Source organism: Narcine bancroftii, chromosome 10 (assembly GCF_036971445.1).
Source record: "Narcine bancroftii isolate sNarBan1 chromosome 10, sNarBan1.hap1, whole genome shotgun sequence".
NCBI lineage: Eukaryota > Metazoa > Chordata > Chondrichthyes > Torpediniformes > Narcinidae > Narcine > Narcine bancroftii.
In genome coordinates, this window is record NC_091478.1 from 66,822,503 (window position 1) to 66,844,743 (window position 22,241).

At 38.1% G+C, this 22,241-nt stretch overlaps 1 protein-coding gene across 1 annotated transcript in view; it reads left to right on the plus strand.

The window, feature by feature from the left end:
- Window positions 1–22,241, plus strand: part of hsf4 (heat shock transcription factor 4) — an 86,673-nt gene that overhangs the window by 44,567 nt on the left and 19,865 nt on the right. Inside the window, exons 4-8 of the mRNA XM_069901208.1 lie at window positions 10,502–10,626; window positions 11,143–11,218; window positions 12,476–12,540; window positions 14,564–14,663; window positions 15,153–15,286. Of these exons, the coding sequence (XP_069757309.1) occupies window positions 10,502–10,626; window positions 11,143–11,218; window positions 12,476–12,540; window positions 14,564–14,663; window positions 15,153–15,286 (500 nt within the window). The remainder of the gene's footprint in view (window positions 1–10,501; window positions 10,627–11,142; window positions 11,219–12,475; window positions 12,541–14,563; window positions 14,664–15,152; window positions 15,287–22,241) is intronic.

Sequence of the window (22,241 nt, forward strand, 5' to 3'; positions counted from 1 at the left end):
ATAAAATGCAAAGATTAGAGCTAGTCATGACAAAAATAGGGAAAAGAGTAGAAAATATGGAAGAACGAGAAATGGCTATAGAAATGGAAGTAAAAGACTTGAGAGGAAAATTGGAAGAATGTGATTAAAAAATTAAAGAGACACAAGAGTTGTTAACTCAGAAAATTGATATGTTTGAAAATTATAGTAGGCGAAACAACATAAAAATAGTGGGCCTAAAGGAAGATGAAGAAGGCACAGATATGAAGGAATTTATAGAAGAATGGATCCCAAAGGTCCTGGGAACAACAGAAATGCAGGAAGGAATTGAAATAGAAAGGGCACACAGAACACTAGCTCCGAAACCACAGACACATCAAAAACCAAGATCCATTTGAGTAAAACTTTTGAGATATATGACAAGAGAAAATATACTGGAGCAGGCAAGAAATAAAATTAGAGAAGACAATAAACCATTGGAATACAAGGGTCAAAAAAATATTTCTTTACCCAGACCTAAGTTTTGAACTCTTAAAGAGGAAGGAGTTTAATACAGCAAAATCAATCCTATGGAAAAAAGATTATAAATTTATGTTAAGACATCCAGCTGTGCTTAAAATATTTATCCCCGGGCAGCAAAACAGACTGTTCTCAGATCCAAAAGAAGCACAAGAATTTGCAGAAAGCTTGCAGGACAGAAGGAGAGATAAAGAGATGTAATAAGAATTAAGAATGGCAATAAAATATATATAAAGATGTAAAAACAATGTCTATGTAAAGAACTAAAGAAGGGAAAGAGAAGGAAGGAAGTAAGGGGGAAAAAAGGAGAACTTTGTTATATGTGTAAAGAAAAGTGTTTTCTGCGGGGGTTGGGGAGAGAGAATAACCATCACTGCGAAATAAGTTGATGCTTGCGAGCAGGTTCGGAATCCAAATGGAAAGGGGAGTTGTGGTTTCCCGGCAAGGGATAAGGGGCAACTCGGGGGGGGGGGGGGGTGGGGGAGATATTTGGGGTTAAGGGAACATTGGATGGGGGAGTTGTTGGAGTATTTTATGTTTTAAATTTGTTGTCATACATTGAGTTTAAAAAGGGAAAATTGAGATGAAAAGGTGAGGAAGCGGAAACGAGATGTAAACAGGATATGAGATGGCCACGTTGAACTACATGTCTATAAATATTAATGGAATACATAACCAAATTAAAAGGAAGAGGCTATTAAATTTACTGAAAAAAGAAAAAATAGATATAGCATTTGTGCAATAAACGCATCTAACTGAAGTGGAACATAACAAATTAAAGAGAGACTGGGTAGGACATGTAGTGACAGCATCATATAATTCAAAAGCTAGAGATGTAGCTATATTAATTAATAAAAATGTACCAATCAAAATAGAGGAGGAAATAATAGATCCAGCAGGGAGGTATGTAATGATAAAGTGTTAGATATATTCAGAATTTTGGAATTTGCTAAATATATATGCACCTAATGAAGAGGATCAAAAGTTTATGCAAGATATTTTTTTGAAGATTGTAGATACACGAGGGAATATATTAATAGGACCGGATTTTAACCTTAATTTGGATCCAATGTTGGATAAAACTGGACAAAGACTTACAAAAAGAATAAAGTGGCCAAATTTATGGTTAAATCAATGCAGGAAATGAAACTTATATGGATATATGGAGGAGGCAGCACCCAAGAGAGAAGGAATACTCATATTATTCATGTAGGCATAAAACATTCTCAAGGATTGATATGTTTTTGTTGTCAGCCCATATTCAAGGGAGAGTTAGGAAAACTGAATATAAAGCAAGATTCTGTTATATCTGATCATTCACCCCTGTTATTAGCAATAGAACTGGAGGACATCCCACCAAGAACATCTAAATGGAGGTTAAACTCCATGCTACTTAAAAGACAGGAATTTAGAGAGTTTATTGAATGTCAAATTAAAACATATTTTGAAATAAATACAGAATCTGTGAAAGACAAATTCATATTATGGGACGCAATGAAAGCCTTCATTAGAGGGCAGATAATAAGTTATGTAACTAATATTTTTTTTTAAACTTTATTTATTCATTCAAAAAACAGTACATAACATATACAACAATTAACCATAAACATGAATGTTATTTTTTATATATAGAAAAGAAAAAAAAAGAAAAGAACCCCCCCCCTTCAGCCAACTCTCCTAAGGAGAGCCATAAAGAAAGAAAAAAGAAAAAATATTAAAGAAAAATTAAACATACAGATTAAGATCTAATCAATATAAATTGAAATGTAAATATTCTGAGTATAACAACCACTTATTAATAAAAAAACTATAATTATCACACGAAACATATGTAATTTTTTCTATTATTAAACAATATTTCATCTCATTATGCCATCTATTAATATTAATCATATTTGTATCTTTCCACATACTAGCAATACATTTTTTTGCTACAGATAAAGCTAAATATACAAAAGCAAGTTGAAACTTATCTAATCCCAAACCTTTCAAAGGTTGCAAACTACCCAATAAAAATACTGTCGGATCTAAAAGTATTTTAATCTTATACAGGTATTCTAAAAACAATTGAATTTTCTTCCAAAAAGATTGCATACATGACCAAACAGCATGAAAAAAAGTTCCAACTGAATGACCACATCTAAAACACAAATCTGATTCATGAAAACCATACTTTTTTTAATTTTTCAGGTGTTAAGTTTAATTGATGTAAAAAATTATAGTTAATCATTGCATAACGTGCATTTATCAATCTAGTTATACTATCAGTTATGTAACTAAGATGAAAAAGGACTACAATCGGGAAATAGAGCAGTTGGAAAGGGAGATAGTAAGTATAGGAAAGGAACTAGTAAAAAGGGATGATATAACGAAAAGGAGAGAATTGGAGGACAAAAAAAAATATGAAACATTACAAACGTTCAAGGTGGAGAAGAACATAATGAAAATAAAGCAAAATATTATGAACTAGGAGAAAAAACACAAAATATTAGCCTGGCAACTTAAAACAGAATAAGCTAAAAAAACTGTACTGGCATCAAGGAAAAAAGGACAAACAAATTACATATAATCCAATGGAGATTAATGAGAACATTAAGGAATTTTATGAACAATTATACCAAACTGAGAACAAGGGGAAAGATGATAAAATAGAAGAGTTTTTAGCTAAAATTGAACTGCCGAAATTGCAAGAGGAACAAAACAAACTGATAAAACTATTTGAAATAGAGGAAGTACAGGATATATTAAAAAAAAAGATGCCGAACAATAAAATGCCTGGAGAGGATGGTTTCACAATATAATTCTATAAAACATTTAAAAAGTTATTAATTCCTCTGCTCCTGGAAGTAATGAACCAAATAGAAGAAACACAAAATTTACCAGATTCATGTAAGACAGCAATAATTACAGTAATACCAAAGACGGGGAAGGATCCACTAACACCAGCATCATATAGACCAATATCTCTACTTAATTCAGATTATAAGATGACAGCAAAATTATTAGCATGCAGATTGGCCGATTGTGTACAAAACATAGTAAAACAAGATCAAACTGGATTTATTAAGAAAAGACGAACAGCGGATAATGTCTGTAAACTTATTAATCTAATTCATGCAGTTCAAGGAAATAAGAAGCCAACAGTGGCTGTTGCTTTAGACGCAGAAAAAGTCTTTGACAGAGTAGAATGGAATTATTTATTTACAGAGGTTCAATCTACCAGAAAAATATATTAATTGGATTAAAGCATTATATAATGGACCATTGGTGAAGGTAACAGTAAATGAATATGTATCGAACCAATTTAAATTAAGTGGGTCAGCTAGACAGGGATGTCCATTATTTCCCCCCCCCCCTCACTGTTTGCTTTAGAAATAGAACCATTGGCAGAACTGATAAGAACAGAAAATAAAATAAAAGGGATAAAAATAAAGGAGAAGGAGTATAAAATCAGTTTATTTGCAGATGACATCATAGTATACTTAACAGAACCAGAAATATCAATAAAAGAATTACTTAAGAAATTGAAGGGGTATGGAAAAATATTGGGGTACAAGATCAATGCAAATAAAAGTGAAGTGATGCCAATGAGTAATGAGGATTATACAGAATTTAAAAAAGAATCACCATTTAAATGGCAAACACAAGCAACCCGATACCTAGGTATTAGGTTAGATAATAATTTAAGCCACCTGTACAAATTAAATTATCAGCCACTAATAAAGAAATTGCAGGAAGACTTAGAACATTGGAAAGAATTACCGCTAGCATTGATAGGGAGGGTAAATTGCATTAAAATGAATGTCTTCCCAAGGATACAATACTTATTTCAATCGTTATCAATTCCCTTAACATTAAAAATCAATGAACTAAAGAGAATAATAAGGAAATTCTTGTGGAAATGGGGGAAACCGAGGATAACGTTAGATAAATTAACAGAGAGGTACAACCAAGGTGGTTTACAGCTACCAAACTTTAAAAATTATTATAGAGCAGCACAATTAAGGTATTTATCAGATTTTTATCAGGTAAGAGAAAAACCAGATTGGACTAAAATAGAGCTAGATAAAATAGGGGAGAAGGTACTGGAACATATACTTTATAAGTGGGATGAAAAGCTGGTACAATATAAAAGCTCACCAGTACTGCATCATTTACTCAATATATGGAAGAAGATTCACTTAGAAAGGAAAAAAAAATGAATTACCAAATACCAAAATTACTATTGACGCAAAATCTGTTAACCCTTTTTACAATAGATAACCTTTCCTTTAGTGAATGGGGGAGAAAAGGAATTAAAAGAATAGGAAATTGTTTTTTGGGAAATAATTTATTAACATTTGAACAGTTGAAGTACAAATACGGAATAACTCATGGTACAATGTTTGCATATCATCAACTGAAAGCTTATTTAAAGGATAAATTGGGAAACAGACTGAGATTACCAGAAGGAAGCAGCTTTGAATATGTGATTGCAGACATAATGATAAGTAAAAGATTTATAATGAACATGTACATTAAGCTGCAAGATAAGGAAAAGGATGAAATAAGCTATAAACCCTAACAAAAGTGGGAAAAGGATTTAAACATAAAGATAAAAAATGAAACATGGGAAAAGTTATGTTCTGGAACTATGAAGAATATAATAAACACAAGGTTACGCATGATACAGTATAATTGGTTACACTGGTTAGATATAACGCCCCAAAAGTTTTTTAAAAAAATGGGATCCACCATTATCAGATAGATGTTTTCACTGTAAGAAAGAAATGGGAACAACAGTACATGCAATTTGGGCATGTGAGAAAGTGAAAAAGTTTTGGGAAGATCTAAATCAGATATTAAATAAAATCACAAAAAACAACATACCAAAAAATCCAGAGATCTTTCTTCTAAGTAATATAAGGAGTAAGGAATTAGGCCTCAAATTGGATAAGGAACAAAAAAGATTTATTTAGCTTTAGCAGTAGCAAAAAAAATGTATGTCAACTTGGAAAATGGAAGAGAGCATGAGAATACAGCAATGGTACATGGAAATGAATAAGTGTATTCCATTGGAAAAAAATAACATATAATTTAAAAAATAAAGTCACATTATTTGAACAAATTTGGGAACCATACATGGAACATAACAGAGAGGGCTTGCCTCGGACCTCCACCCCCTAAAATGATAAGAAGACAAAATGACTTGATCTAGTGTGTAAAAGTAGATGACAATTTTTCTTATTTATTTTTCATTGTGTGATGACATTGTTTAATGGTTTTATTATATTGTATATGTTGAATATTTATTGGTTTTGGAGGGGGGTGGGAAGGGGGGAGAGAGAGTAGGGGGGGAAAAAGGGAGGAAATGCCACTGTGTATATTTAATGAGAAACGTTTGTATATATTTTGGTTGATATGGTTCACAGTGTGAAAAATAAAAAAAATTTTTTAAAAATTACCATACGATTAATGTGGACTTCAGTTGTGAAGGAATATTGGGGTGAGGAGGAGAGCTGAAGGCAATGGGATTTGAAAGGGGTACTCAAGACTTGGAGTTTGACATGTTGTCTTTCAAACTCATTTCACCATTGAAAGAAAAACATGGCTAACCATATAACCAACTTCATCACTTAACAAGATTTATCAACTAGCATTAAATTATTCAAGCACTAAATTCATACTTCTGGCAGTGGGTTTCAAGCTTCCACCACTTTGTGTTTAGAAGAGTTTCTTGACCCTTGGAAGGCCTATCTCATTTTTTTCACATTCAAGTCCAAATAGCAGAAATCATTTCTTTCTATAAACTTTATCAGGTGTATTTTAATTGAAAATTCAATCCAATCAACTGTTCACCACTAAATTCAAAGGAATACCACAAAATAAGGTTGTATTCCTTGGCACTGAGTCTTTGTATCACCTTCTGTAGTTTAACCCTTGAGATTCAGGTATCATCAGGTGAATCTGTACAGTCCTCCTGCCACCAGTGTTATCTCCTTCCTTCCATCTGCTGTCCAGAATTCGAATGGTGACCTAATTTTATTCCAACGGGGACTTGTATTTGCTTCTGTTAGATTCACCCTCCAGGTAAATAGGCCAGCATTCAAATGATTTTTTTAAATGATCTTCTTAATCAATCCAAGGCATTTTAATGTACCCTGTACAGGAATTCTCTAAGTTTCTTTAGACCTTTTCTGTTGCCACCTTTATGGGATTTACAAAGTGTCCTGTTCTCTGCCTTGGAAATCATGAGTGGATAATCTCATAGTTGCCTGCTTTGAAATCCATCTGCTACAATTTTAAGCATTAAATTTTGTAATTTGATGCTTCTGGCTGCTCTTCTTACAAAGCCATTCATCATGTAATTTCTGTGCCTTTTTATCCCATTGTTCAAGCAGTTTATAAATACAGCATCTAGTTGCTGCTCAACATTATGTAAATTGTCAAACATCAGAAGGCACATCCTGCCAAATTAGAGCACTTATCCATTATCCCTACTCTTTGTTTCCTGCATTTCAGCCCATTTCAAAATTAGAGCAATAATTTGTTTTCAATTTCTTGTGTTTTAACATATCCTCATCTTAGTTTGTGAAAGACTTTCTCAAGTATGTTCTTGGTGCCTAAATCATTAACATTCAATAGTTAAATCCATGTCATCAGGGCAAGAGGAGAACTTTGTGATTCTCTGAACAGTTTTTGAAAGTGCTCAACCATTCTGCCCTTAATTATAGACTCTAGTTGTTTCAAAACAGATATTGTAATCTATTATCTTGTGATATTTCCCACTCAGTTTTATTAAATATGTTTAAGAGGCTTCTGGATACATCCATGAATATGAAGGTGATGGAGTGGTGTCTATCAGGTAAAAACATCAGAGTTTGGCTTTGATTTGGCCATTATGTTCAGTCTAGACATTTGGGCCAAAGGGTCTGTTCAATGGAGTCATTTCATCTAAAGAACAAATTGCTGAATTTAGGGGAACTTTGGAAATTTATAGTCAGGATGTCCTGAACCTTATACTCTAGGATAAGAATGGTTCTGCGATATGTTTCTGTTTAATACCGTCACTTCTGTCTTCGAGACCCCCTTGTTTTAGCGAATTGCTCTCCCTGATCCAGAATTAGTTTTTTTTTGGAAGTCCTCTTTGTCTACTGGATTTAGCCAAGTGTGTCTACCTTTCTCTCATTTTTATTTGCCGGATCAATATTCAAGGTGGCTTACATCACCTCCAAATGCCCACATCAATTTTGGCTTTGAACTTGATTTCCCTTGCAAATTACTTTGTATTCTTCCTCTCTGTAGCTCTGAACATCTGTGTTGTTTGGTGTTTTTTTTTTACTTCTTGTCCTTGCAAAAGTTTGTGTTAGTTTTATGGCTTATTATTAAATGTTCTGTTGTTCCTTTCCTCTTTATCTTTGAGTCACATGTGGCTTTTATTTTGCATTGTGGAGTTCTTGCCTTTCAGGGATATAACCCTGGACTGTACAACATAAAAAAATTTCTTGGAACGTTGGACCTAATAGTAGATTCAGCATCGACATACCCATTACAATGCATGGAAGTCAGACAAGCTTACATCTAAGGCTCTGAGGAGTTGCTCAATGAGAGTAAGCCCTCTGGGTGGAATGCATGATTTCCCTCAAAGGGCCTTATCTGCTCTCAGAAATTATGCAAAAGATTCCATGACATGGAAATTCTCCTGATGTTGCAGGTAATATGTATCTCAGATGAAAGAATCATTGAAGCCACAAAGTCTGCAGACGCTGTGAATTGTAGTTAATAACACAAAAGTGCTGAAGGAACTCAGCAGGTCCTGCAGCGTCCATAGGAGACAAAGATAAATAAGCAACGTTTCGGGCCTGAGTCGTTCGTCAAGGTATGAGCATAAAACGGGCGGGTGCCTGAATAAAAAGGTGGGGAGGGGAGGGGAGAAGGGCCAGGGGGAGGAGCACAAGCCAACAGTTGAGAGGACATAGGAGAACATGGGTAGGAAGGCAGGAGAGAAAAAGCTGAGAATTGATCAGGGAAGGGTGCGGTGGTAGCTCTGTGAATGCAGAGCTAGAGGAAAGGATGCAGAGGGATAGGGAAAGGGAGAGACAAGGTGGGAGAGAAGCTAACAGAAACCAATTAATGTTAATGCTGTCTGGGTGGAGGGGGCCCAGATGGAAGATGAGGTGTTGTTCCTCCAATATGCAGGTGGTCTCAGTTTGATAGTGCCTGAGACCGTGGACAGACATGTCAGCTTGGAAATGGGGCAGAGAATTGAAATGGGTTGGAACTTGGTGCTGGGTGATCCAGTCAGAACCAAGGTGCTCAATGATGCGATTTCCCAGTCAATATCCAGTCTCTCTGAGGTAGAGGCCACAATGTGATTACCAGATGCAGTAGATGACTCCTGCAGATTCACATGTGAAGTGTTGGTTCAATTGAAAGGGCTATTTAGTGAGGGAGGAGGTGTGAGCCCAGGTGTAGAATTTCATGTGGTCACAGGGGGTAGGTGCCAAGGAGGCAATTGTTGGGAAGGATGAGAGAGTCCCTGTGGAAGGTAAAGAGGGTAGGAGAGTGGAAGATGTGTCTGGTGGGTGGGATTCTTTTTGGAGGTGGTGGAAAATGTGGAAGATGATATGTTGAATATGGAGACTGGTAGGGGGATCCTGCCTTTGTTGCATTTGAGCGTGGAGTGGGCCTGGGCCCTAGTTGATGATAGTAGAGGAAAAGTCATGTTTTTTTTGAAGAAGGATGATCTTGCAGGGAAGACCAGGGAGTAAATGCAATGGAGAGGGAGAAATTGTGAGAAAGGAATAGAAATTCTGGGAACAGGATGGGAAGAGGTGTAATTGTGGGAGTCGGTGAGTTTGTAGAAAGTGTCTGTCGCACATTTGTCTCCCAAGATGGAGACAGAGAGATTAAGAAAGGGGAAATTGTTGCCAGAGATAGACCAAGTGAATATGAGGTCACATTGGAAGTTGGCAGCAAGGTGGATTAAGTTGATGAGCTCATCCTGAAACTGCACCAATGTTGTAGTCAGTGTAACGGAGGAAGAATTGAGGAGCCTTGCCCATGTCAGCTTGTAGCATGGATGGCTCCACGTGCACTGGGGATGTTCATTAATTGGCTGCAAAGTACGAGTAGATCTCCAAAATGCTTGACATGTGCCATATATATGCATATTGTTCCCTGCTTCTTTAAGTGAACTCTAGGACTGGTCCTCATCAGCTGGAGCAAAGAGGAGAAGGAAGGAATAAAAGTGACAGAAAAAAAGCTAGATGGGGAAAGGGGCTGAGAATTAAAGCAACCATGCAATAATCCTACTCCTGTTAAACAAGAAAGTCTCCGGATGCTGGGGTCGAGTGCAATGCACAAATGTGCTAGAGAAACTCAGCAGTTCACTGTGGTGATATGACACCAGCCGACTGCAGGGTGCAATCTCTGTACCTGCAGGAAGACCACCTAAGGGGCTGACTCCACCTGGCCGGCTGTCAATCAATAGACCCCCTAGGGGGCTGACTCTACCTACTGACTATCAATCAGTCGACCCAAATATAGACCTGAGCCAGTCACACGAGAGCCACTGAAGCATGAACTGGTATTCAGACTTTTACCTGAATAAAGCCTGTTGTTCAGTCTGTTGAGTTTTGTGCTTGCTCGCTGCTGCCTCAGCATACTCACGCAGCGAGGGTCTAGGCCCGAAACATTGGTTGCCCTTCACTTCCCCGGATGCTGCATGACCCACTGAGTTTCTCCAGCACATTTATGAATTGGAATCTTACTCGTGTATTTAATTGATGCCACTACAAATATACAAACTGACATAAAAATGTAAAACCTATTATAAAATCTAAAGCAAGGGATGAATTTCTGGAGAAAATGTGGATTTTTAAAAAATTGGATGGGGTTTTTTTCTAAGCAGGATGCTTAATGGTTCACCAGCATTTATCATCTGGTTGCATCAAGCTCTTCTGAACCAGCATTTTGATTGCAAAGCCATAATTAGCCCCAAATGCTTCTCTCTCCGCTCCAGGTATCTGTTGTGAAGAGTGAAGAAACCAAAATGCGCCAGGAGGACATCAGCAAACTACTGTATGACATGCAGTTGATGCGAGGTCATCAGGAGAGTGTGGACTGTCGACTAAAGGACATGAAACAGTCAGTAGTTGTGGTGGAGCTTTGAAAATAAACTCAATGCCATAATGAGATAACATCTGGTTACATCCATCTGATGAGAGAGCGGGCCTCAAAGATAGCTTTAGACTTTAGATTTGCAGTCATGTGCGTGATATGTATCCTAAACATGTTTGATTCCATACGGAAAAAATACTCTGAATGTACCAGTATTTAGCACTAGACAGCGAATCCATTGGAAATTGGAGGTCGCTGATGAATTTGGAATGGCTTTCCTGAGGCCACAAGTGAAGTAATGAGAGGGCCATGCAGTTGAACATGTTGGGGTGGTCTGGTATCACTGTGGAAGTGGATGAATTCCAATTGAACAGTTCTTACATTGGTGAACTAGGGAAAATTCCTTTCCAAAAGGTCAGATTGAAAATGAATTGGAGATTGGGAGCTGGAATTAAATGTTGGAGGAGTGCCTGTGGGTGGGGCCAGATTATCAGTCAGCTGTCAGTAAGACTGGGTTTGTTTTAACACTCTGTTTTTCTTCAGTCAGAATGAAGTTCTGTGGCGAGAGGTTGTATCTCTGCAGCAGAAACATACTCAGCAGCAAAAAGTGATTAACAAGGTGAGAACTCTTTTTCAGAGTCCGACCTCTTCTGGGAGAATGTGCTCATCCTGCTGGTTGCCCTTTCCCCGTGGCTGGGGATGGGGACCTGCTCCCAGTTTCTTGGAATTATGAAAAGCTGTCCTTTCCCGAGAAATTTCCTTCCTGAAAGACCTGTAGTTCAATCCAACAGTAGGGCAAAGTGACCCGAGAAATTCAGTTTAACCACAGTGATGAATCGGTAATCAGTGAAACAGTTGCAGAGAGTGACAACTCTCATCCAAAGTAGAGTGCAGCTGATTGGTAATTTCACTGCCAATAGCCCTGTTGCTGCAAGAGGCTACTTCTGAGCGTTGCATTCATTTCTGCTCACTGCACCTCAGAAAGGATCTGGAAGTCCTTGAGAGAGGACAGGAAAAGTTTCCTCAAAACATGGTGGGGTGGGCGAGGGGGTGGTGGGCGTGGAGGGAGGGTTTCAGCTGTAAGGCCAGACTGGAGAAGAGAGCCTTCTCCTTAAAGCAAAGAGAGGAGATTATGATCATGGTGGAATTAATCGGCAAGAATAGAAGGAAACTATTCCTTCAGCAGATCATTCTAGGGCCAGGAAACAGATATAAAGTTTTGGGCTAATGCTGAAATGAAAAAATATTTTTACACTTTTTTAGAGGAGTCACAATCTGGGACATTACCAGTAAGGGTACTGGAAGCAGAGTCAATCAGGGCCGATAATGGGGAAATGGAATGCCCTTGAGGGAAAATCAAGGGGGTCCAAGGTCAGTAGCTTCAGTGGTCCGAATAGGCTTCGTCTAAGTTTAAAAATGTAAAAATAATTTGCAGAGTTTGATGAAATAGCATGAGAATGGGACTAACATGGCAACTGTAGTGAGAGTAGGCAGAGACTTAATGGGTCCAGTAGCTTCTTTCTGGAATCCTTTACTGACTGCATTTTCCTTCCCTTCTGGGGCATGACTGTCAACTTCAGGTAGATACTAACCCACTGACCTGCAGGTCTGCTGGCCAATTAAACTACAGTGATAAATGCTGCAGAGGGAGGAGAAAGATTGAGAGACGAGGGATTGTTTGAGGTGTGGATGTGTCAAGTACTTGGTTGAGATGAAATGAGGTAACTTGCAGGACTGATTGAAGGAACCAGGGCTGCAGGGAAGTGGCTGTGGGAGGTGGTGTAGAATTGGCTTCAACCTTGACCGGCTGGTCGACATTAGAGAATGTTGGTGAGTCAGGTCACCCTGCTAACACCTGCCTTTGATCTCTGAACAGCTGATTCAGTTCCTGCTCAGCCAGCTCCATACGAACCACAGTGGCATCGGGCTGAAGAGAAAAATGTAAGTACTGAGAGCACCAGAGTGTGATTGATTCCCATTCACTAGCCAGGCTCATCTCTGAAGGGTCAGGTGGCCTGTTACCATGTGAACAATGAGTGAATGGGTTCAGAATGCTGAGTAAGATCTGATGACCCATTCAATCAGCACTCTCTGCTGTGGTGAGCACATATTAGACCATGCTATTACAATAAATCTTGCCAACTCAGGCTGTATTGTTCTGGGGACTTGGGCCTGAGGGTAAGAGGAGTATTTGTTTCCTAATGGATTCTGCCTGGAGAATGGAGGAGGATGCTGAACACTGAAATTTGGAAGTTGCAATCTGATCACTTTCCTCAATAACTTGTTTGAAAAGTCGATATTTGAGAAGACCAAAGTTTTAAAAATGTTAACCTGGAATGGCATGTGACCTGTGGTCAGTAAAAAAAAAACTTCCTGCCTTCAGATCCTGGGTATTCGTGTTCTGTTGGCAGCAAATGGCCAGAATCACCTAAAGTTTCACACAAACTGCACTCGACACAGGCGTGGATTAAAGAGTTTGAAAAAATCTAAACTTCTTGAAAGCCACAAAAGCAGTGTAAAATCCTAGCCACTTATCTTTTTCAATTATCTTTTTCGGCATGTATTTATGGAGCATCAAAAACAACTTTGTGCAGATTTACATTGTGCTTGTATTTTCTTTTTAACAGAAAAACCAATACCATATACACCAATGTTCAGATACACATCCAGCCCACCCCCCCGCCACCCCCCGACTACCTGACCACCTTGTTAGCTTTGCTGACAGTATCATCAGTATATTACTGATCTGTTATGGTACAACCACCTCACAGTTAGTCATTTACTCCAAAAGCACTCATAACTCAGAGAAATAATGCATAAAGGGTTGCCATTTGTGGGCAAGTTTTCCAGTGGACCCTCCTAATATGTATTTGATTTTCTCCAGTTTAATAAAGAAACTAATATCCTTAATTCATTGTATAGTCAAGGGACCACTATCAGACATTCAATGTGCCTATTATTAAAAGGATGAATATCAAATGTATGATCTTTATTCTTTCTGCGTCTGATATTGCTTAGATGGGATTATTTCATGGAGTTAACTCTCCTGTTCCCATTGTACTCATTTATACAGACATGCACACATGTACATATAGCCCCACCACAGTTAATATGAGCCTTGTGTGAATATGGTCCCTCACCACCACCCAGATACTCAAGTACCCAGAGTGTGCCTCAAGAAAAGAACCTGGTGGGGGAAAGATTCCTAGACAGGGCTTGTGTGGAGCATGTATCAATGGAGTGGAGGATTGCAGAGCTTTGGTTGCAAGCTTCCAATTCTGCAATCACAAACTGATGCTTGACTATGGACAATATCCCAAGCTTGACATCAGTCAACAGTGCTCACAAGGGGACTCTGCAAGGTCCGAGTCCATTAGCTTGGTTAATCTGGTTTCAGTCATTTTGTATATTTAAATAGTTTTATTTATATATGTGTGTGTAATGTAATTTCCATTTCAGAAGGCAAAGTCAACTGGTTTGGAGTCACATTTAACTAGACCAATTCAAGGAAGAAGTCCTTCATGAGGGATGTTGGTGAAGCTGTACATTCAATTGCAACTGCAGTCATTCACTCCTTTGGTAAAGGATGTCTACTTTGAAGGAGTATTTATTTTTTGATCCCATGTGTATTGGACACTTTGGGAGGGTGATAATCTCCCCAAACAGCTCTGAGCACATGCCGAGCACAAAATCTTACTTACACTATAGGCTTGTGTCAAAGTGTTAGGTGCTGCAGCCACTGCCTCAGCCGAATAAAAATCTACCAATGACTTGGGCCCTTGCTATTTGTTATTGGTAACCAGTAATAACTGCTTAGTTGAGTAAATATTTCTGTGTGCAGCTTCAGTAGGCCATAAAGAGCCGCTTTCATGTAAACTGCATTCCCACTGGGAAGTTCTGAATGGTTTAATGCAATGCAAGTTCAAAATCCTACATTAGCTTAATCTTGCTCTTCATCTTGTAGACCCCTGATGTTAGATGACAACAGTTCTTTGTCTCCTGTAACTAAATACGGTCGACATCTATCAATAGAACCTCTTCAGGATCCATATTTCATTCAGTCGGTATGTGACTTGCCTGCTAGTATTAAAACATTTTTGTGATAATTAGGCAGTTAGTCTATGTAATTCCCCCGTTCAATGCAGCTAAGGCTGGGTTAACAGCAAGATTCTATTAGAAAAGTTGTAGTATTCCTACAGATTTATTGTTCCTGATAATTGGTGACTCCACATGGTTGACACATTTTAATGATCTCCTTTGCCCCTCTTTTTGTTGGAGTTTGGGTCAATGGTTACTCCTTTTTTTGTACTTAAAGATCCCATTCTTTTTGCACAAGTCTAATGTAGTGAGCATTACAGGACTATATCTCCGTGAGCAAATTAAACCTCATCGTTATATTCACTCATGACGTCTAATGTGAGCTTACCAGCAGCTTTCAGTTCCTCTTGATCATGAACAGAAACACTTCCAGCTCCAGGTTAATTGTTAATAATGATTTTGCAAATGTTACTTCTGTATCATTGGTAATGTTGTTAAATTGGTCATTTTTACAGCCGTCCACAGAAGCTGCCTTGTGCTCAAATACCTACACCAACAGCCCAGTCCCTGGAGGGCCAATCATTTCCGATATTACAGAGCTCCCCCAGCCCAGTGCTTCTACTGTTCAGCCCATGGGGAAGGAGAAGAGGTGAGTCATTGCCAGTATGAGTACAATCAGACTGCTATGTGTCTTTGGAGAAGCAAGGAGATTGTTCCCTTTACACCTGGATATGTAATTTTATCTGCAGGATAACGGATTAATTTACGGCATCCGATGCTCCCTTTGTGGCTTTCTCTACATGGGAGACTGGGCGCAAACTGGGCCCACTGTCTGGGACGGGACCTCTCAGTGGCCAACCATTTCAATTCTGCACCCTACTCCCATACTCACATGTCTGTTCATAGCCTCATTCATGTTCTATCCCAGCAACACCACCGGTAAATTGGAGGAACAACACTTGATTTTCCATCTGGACATTTTCCAGCCAGATGGCATTAATGTCAACTTCTCCAGTTTCTGCCAACATGCTCTCCTTTCTCCCTCCCTACCCCATATCTTCTTTCCTTCATCTCTCCACCCCTTCTCATTTCACCAAGCCATCCCTCCTCCCCCTGTTTGCTACTGTGTCCTCCTTCCCTCCTCCACCTATTACCTTCTGCCTTTGGGACCATGCTCCTCCCCCCAGCCCTCCTGCCCTCACCTTTTTGTTCAGACACCTGCCGACATTTTTCCATACCATGATGAAGGCCTGAAAAGTTGGTTGTGTATCTTTATCTTTGCTATGTAAAGTACACTGTTTGACCTGCTGAGTTTCTCCAGCATTATGTTTTAACTTCAACCACAGTGTCTGCAGAATTTTGTGTTTTATTTCTATCAAAGTTTGCAACAGGATCTATATTTGTTGGGTAGATAGGCCAAGGTGCAGCAAATGAAATTAAATTCTGACCTGTGTGAGGTAAGTCCAAGTCAGGACTTGGACAGTGAATAAGGCTCTGGAAAATGTTGTCAAACAGAGACACCCAGAAGTACAGGTGTATAGTTCTTTAAAGTGGCAACTCAGTGGATAAGGTGGTGTTGAAGGCTTTTGGCACAGTGGCCTTGATTGAACAGTATATTAGAGTACAAAAATTGGGACATCATGATTCAGCTGTACAAAGGATTGGTGAGACCGTATGTAGAGTAGTGCATGCTTCTCTCATCACCCAGATATAGGAAGGACATATGTTTATTGGATGGGCGCAGAGGAGATTCACCAGGATGTTACCTGGACTGGGGAGTTGAGTTATAGCAAGAGGTAGGGAAGGCTGGGACTGCATTACCTAGACTGAAGGAGGCCGAGGGGTGATCATGAGGGGCGTGGACCCATTTCACTACTTCTGAAGAGAAGCAAGGAAGTGTTCCAGGGACACAGGTGCAGTGTCATGTGACCAACATATTAAAGAAACAGCACATTGTTTGAACAGGGACCATTTTAAAGAAGCAGAACGTGGAGCAGCAGCATTTTGGAAGGAATGCTGTTCTGGGGTGGCTTGTGGTAATGGACAATTTATTTCTCCCTGTCAGGAGGATTTTGATCCCCATCCTGACTGAAGGACCAGTCATTTTTGAAGGGCAATTAGTGCACCACACCATGGCCAAAGAAAAGGTCACTTTGATTGACCTGCATTTGGGTTTCTGGAAGCTGAGGAATCACTGCATTTGGATTGAGATCATAGTGATGTTGACTTTGGACTGACCCATGTCTGGGATCTGGAAGTATTGTGAAAGTCACTTGTTGTCAGTTCCCCTAGAAAAAGGAAAAGGGAAGTTCTGACTACCACTCGTTTGAAAGGACATTCACTCTGGAAGTAAAGTGACAAGGTTTTGTTTGATTTTTGCAGTCTGTCCCCAGTGTCTCCCACCACATTTGTAAATCGCTTCTTTGCATCAATTTAAGAGTACTCATGTCAAAACTGGATGTCTAAGATTTTAGAAAAACTTTGCAGAATAGTGCCCAAGCTGTAATAGTTTGCAATAGTCTCTCTTTCTCTCTCTCTCTCTCTCTCTCCCTCCCCCATACACACACAAAGGCGCTATATTATTAGTAATTAATAACAATTTTAAAAAAAATAATCAAAAGCAAGCGCCACTGTTGGAGTCTCCTTTCCTTGATTAAGTTAATGAACTTAGAGATATTGTCCATTGTTTGTTTTTTCTTAATAAATCCTGTTTCGTCAAGTTTTACTATTTTTGGGTCACAGACAGCCAATCTGTTTGCTCATAGTTTTGCTATTATCTGATTCCACCTGCATTGAATTCGACCATCGTTATTGAATGAAGATCTACCAGGACCAATGCCTGAAGAGGGCGCACAAAATCAGTGAACCGGTGTGGACTTGAAAGGCCAACATGGCCTGTTTCCTCTACGTAAATGGTTATATGGTTAACACTGTCTTGATGAATTTCTATGGCGTAACAGTAGGTATGTGTGGGATAACCAAATGATTACAGCTTAGGCACAATTCTGGAAAGTCATTCTAAAGTTCAGTTTTAGAAATCTATTATCGAAACACAGACCTTTAAGCTGATGCACAGAAATAATCAAAAAGGAGGTGGGAGAGACTGAGTGACTGGACCACTGAAAACTCACAAATCCCCATTGAATTGTATGAACAATTGTCATAACTTCCTTTTCCTTGCGTAGGGAAAACGAAACACATGACATCCATGAAGCTTCCAAAACCCAGGTACAATCAAAGTGATCTTTCCTTGGGTCATGGTGGGGGAGAATCAACCAAATTGCCCATTATCCACAGTCATTCCTGCTCCATGTTCAATGGAATGGCCGCTGGTCATAAAGACCTGTTCCTTCAGTGTACCACCCACAAGACTCACCATCTGTGTCCCTGGAAAAAGCACCCAATGTTCTTTCTCCTCTACAAAGTAGTGTATTTGGGTACAATCTGTACTAGCTGTTGCCACCCAGTCTCTTCACAGCTGTAAATGATTACAGCCTGTACTAACCCTTCAAACTAAATGAAATGGAAGCTCATGCCTCCCCAACAAAGAAAAATTTGACCTGTAAGAGAAAAATTTTAACTGGAACCTACAATGTTTGAAATAATACATTCACTATTGTCACATGACATAATACAGACAAACGTAACATTTTTCAACAACAGATACAAATAAGTTTTATTTTGCTGCGAAACACAGCAAACTTAACATCTTGAAAGGCAATCAGCAATTACATTATCCTTGCCTATAATATGAATCATCATTAAATCATATTCCTGCAGAATTAAACTCCAGTTTAACATAGTCTATTTTTGTTTTTACATTTTATTCAAGAACTCTAAGGGATTATGGTCAGTATACACAACAAGTGGTCCCTGAGCTGTGAAGTTGTAAACATCGAAATTCTGCAAAGCAAGTACATGGGACAATAATTATTTCTCTATGGTAGAATAGTTCTTTTTTTTAAATTTTTTTAAAAATTTTTTATTTTTCACACTATAAACCATATTGACCAAGATACATACAGACATTTTTCTTCTTAAATATATACAGTGTCGTTTTCTCCCCCTTTTCCCCCTCCCTTCCCTCCCTCCCTCCCTCCCTTCCCCATTTATTTAAAGTTCAATCTATAAGATACATTAAACCCGTTAAACAATGTCACTTAATAAAAATAAACAAGAAATTTTACTGAGTCAGTTCTTTTCGTTATCTTCTCCTTCTGTCATTTTAGGTGGTGGAAGTCCACGGTAGGATTTCTCTATTGTGTTTCATGTATGGCTCCCATATTTGTTCGAATATTGTAATGTTATTTCTTGTATGTTATTTTTTCTAATGGAATACATTTATTCATTTCTATATACCATTGTTGTTTTCTCAAGTTGTCTTCTAATTTCCAGGTTGACATAATACATTTTTTTGCTACAGCTAGGGCTATCATAACAAATCTTTTTTGTGCTCCATCCAAATTGAGTCCAAATTCTTTGTTTCTTATATTACTTAGGAGGAAGATCTCTGGGTTTTTTGGTATATTGCTTTTTTTGATTTTATTTAATATCTGGTTTAGATCTTACCAAAATTTTCCCACTTTCTCACATGTCCAAATTGCATGAATTGTTGTTCCCATTTCTTTTTTACAGTGAAAACATCTGTCTGATACTGTTGGGTCCCATTTATTTAACTTTTGAGGTGTGATGTATAGCCTGTGTATCCAGTTATATTGTATCATGCTCGTGTTTATTGTATTTCTCATAGTTCCAGAGCATAGCTTCTCCCATGTTTCATTCTTTATCTTTATGTTTAGATCTTGTTCCCATTTTTGTTTAGGTTTACCGTTTGTTTCCTCGTTCTCCTTTTCTTGCAGTTTGATGTACATGTTTGTTACAAACTTTTTAATTATCATTGTGTCTGTAATCACATATTCAAAATTGCTTCCTTCTGGTAACCTCAGACTGTTTCCCAATTTGTCCTTCAAGTAGGTTTTCAGTTGGTGGTATGCAAACATTGTATCGTGAGTTATATTATATTTATCCTTCATTTGTTCAAAGGATAATAATTTATTTCCCGAAAAACAATTTTCTATTCTTTTGATCCCTTTTCTCTCCCATTCTTGAAAGGAAAGGTTATCTATTGTGAAAGGGATTAGCTGATTTTGTGTCAATATTAGTTTTGGTAGTTGGTAATTTGTTTTATTCCTTTCTACATGAATCTTCTTCCAAATGTTGAGCAGATGATGCAATACCGGTGAATTCCTACATTGCACCAATTTTTCATCCCATTGATATAGTATAAGTTCAGGTATCTTCTCCCCTATTTTATCTAGTTCTAATCGGGTCCAATCTGGTTTTTCCCTCGTTTGATAAAAATCTGATAGGTATCTTAATTGTGCGGCTCTATAATAATTCTTAAAGTTTGGTAGTTGTAAGCCTCCTTGTTTGTACCATTCTGTTAATTTATCTAGTGCTATCCTCGGTTTCCCCCCTTTCCATAAAAATTTCCTTATTATTTTCTTTAACTCCTTGAAGTTAGGCGTATTGGTAATGGCTGAAATAGGTATTGTATCCTTGGGAAAATGTTCATTTTAATACAGTTTATCCTTCCTATCAGTGTTAGTGGTAAGTCTTTCCAATGCTCTGAGTCGTCTTGTAATTTTTTCATTAATGGATGGTAATTGTTTATATAGATGGCCGAGGTTTTTAATTTAGTTGTATACCTAGGTATCGCATTGCTTGCGTTTGCCATCTAAATGGCGATTCTTTCTTAAACTTTGTGAAATCCGCATTATTCATTGCCATTGCTTCACTTTTATTTGCGTTGATCTTGTACCCCGATATTTCTCCATATTCCTTCAATTTCCTATGTAATTCTTTTATTGATATTTCTGGTTCTGTTAAGTATATTATGACGTCATCTGCAAATAGACTGATTTTATATTCCTTCTTTTCTGTTCTTATCAGTTCTGCCAGTGGTTCTATAGCTAGCGCGAACAGTGAGGGAGATAATGGACATCCCTGCCTTGTTGATCTGCTTAAGTTAAATTGTTTTGATATATATCCATTTACTGTCACTTTCGCCAATGGCCCCTTATATAATGCTTTAATCCAATTAATATATTTCTCTGGTAGGCTGAATTTTTATAGTACTTTGAATAAATAATTCTATTCTACTCTGTCAAAGGCCTTCTCTGCGTCTAAAGAAACTGCTACTGTTGGAGTTTTATTTCCTTCTACTGCATGAATTAAGTTAATAAATTTACAGATATTGTCTGTTGTTCGTCTTTTTTTAATAAATCCAGTTTGGTCTAGATTTACTATTTTTGGTACATAGTCGGCCAATCTGTTTGCTAATAGTTTAGCTATTATCTTATAATCTGTGTCCAGTAACGATATTGGTCTATATGATGCTGGTGCAAGCGGATCTTTCCCTGTCTTTGGTATTACAGTAATTATTGCTGTTTTGCATGAATCTGGTATGCTTTGTGTTTACTTCCAGAAGGGGAGGAATTAATAAGTCTTTAAATGTTTTATAGAATTCTATTGGGAATCCATCCTCTCCTGGTGATTTATTGTTCGGTAGTTTTTTTAAATATCTCCTGTAATTCTTCTATTTCAAATGGTTTTGTTAATTTATTTTGCTCCTCTGTTTGTAATTTCGGTAGTTCAATTTTAGTTAGAAATTCATCTATTTTGTCTTCTTTCCCTTCGTTTTCAGTTTGATATAATTGCTCGTAGAATTCCCTGAAGTTTTCATTGATCTCCGTTGGATTATATGTAATTTGTTTGTCCTTTTTCCTTAATGCCAATACCATTCTTTTAGTTTCTTCTGTCTTAAGCTGCCACGCTAGAATTTTGTGCGTTTTTTCTCCTAGCTCATAATATTTCTGTTTTGTCTTCATTATGTTCTTCTCCACCTTATATGTTTGTAGTGTTTCAGATTTTATTTTTTTATCTGCCAATTCTCTTCTTTTAGTTGTATCTTCCTTTATTGCTAATTCTTTTTCTATATTTGTTATTTCCCTTTCCAACTGTTCTGTTTCCCGATTGTAGTCCTTCTTCATCTTAGTTACATAACTTATTATTTGCCCTCTGATGAACGTCCCATAGTATAAACTTATCTTTCACTGATTCCGTATTTATTTCAAAGTACATTTTAATTTGTCGTTCAATGAATTCTCTAAAATCCTGTCTTTTAAGTAGCATGGAGTTTAATCTCCATCTATACATTCTTGATGGGATGTCCTCTAGCTCTATTGCCAATAACAGGGGTGAGTGGTCTGACCCACTTTTCAATCTTCTTCAGCATGATGCTGAACCAAGCCATGAAAGACCCCAACAATGAAGACCCTGTTTACATCCGGTACCGCACGGATGGCAGTCTCTTCAATCTGAGGCGCCTGCAAGCTCACACCAAGACACAAGAGAAACTTGTCCGTGAACTACTCTTTGCAGATGATGCCGCTTTAGTTGCCCATTCAGAGCCAGCTCTTCAGCGCTTGACGTCCTGCTTTGCGGAAACTGCCAAAATGTTTGGCCTGGAAGTCAGCCTGAAGAAAACTGAGGTCCTCCATCAGCCAGCTCCCCACCATGACTAGCATCCCCCCCACATCTCC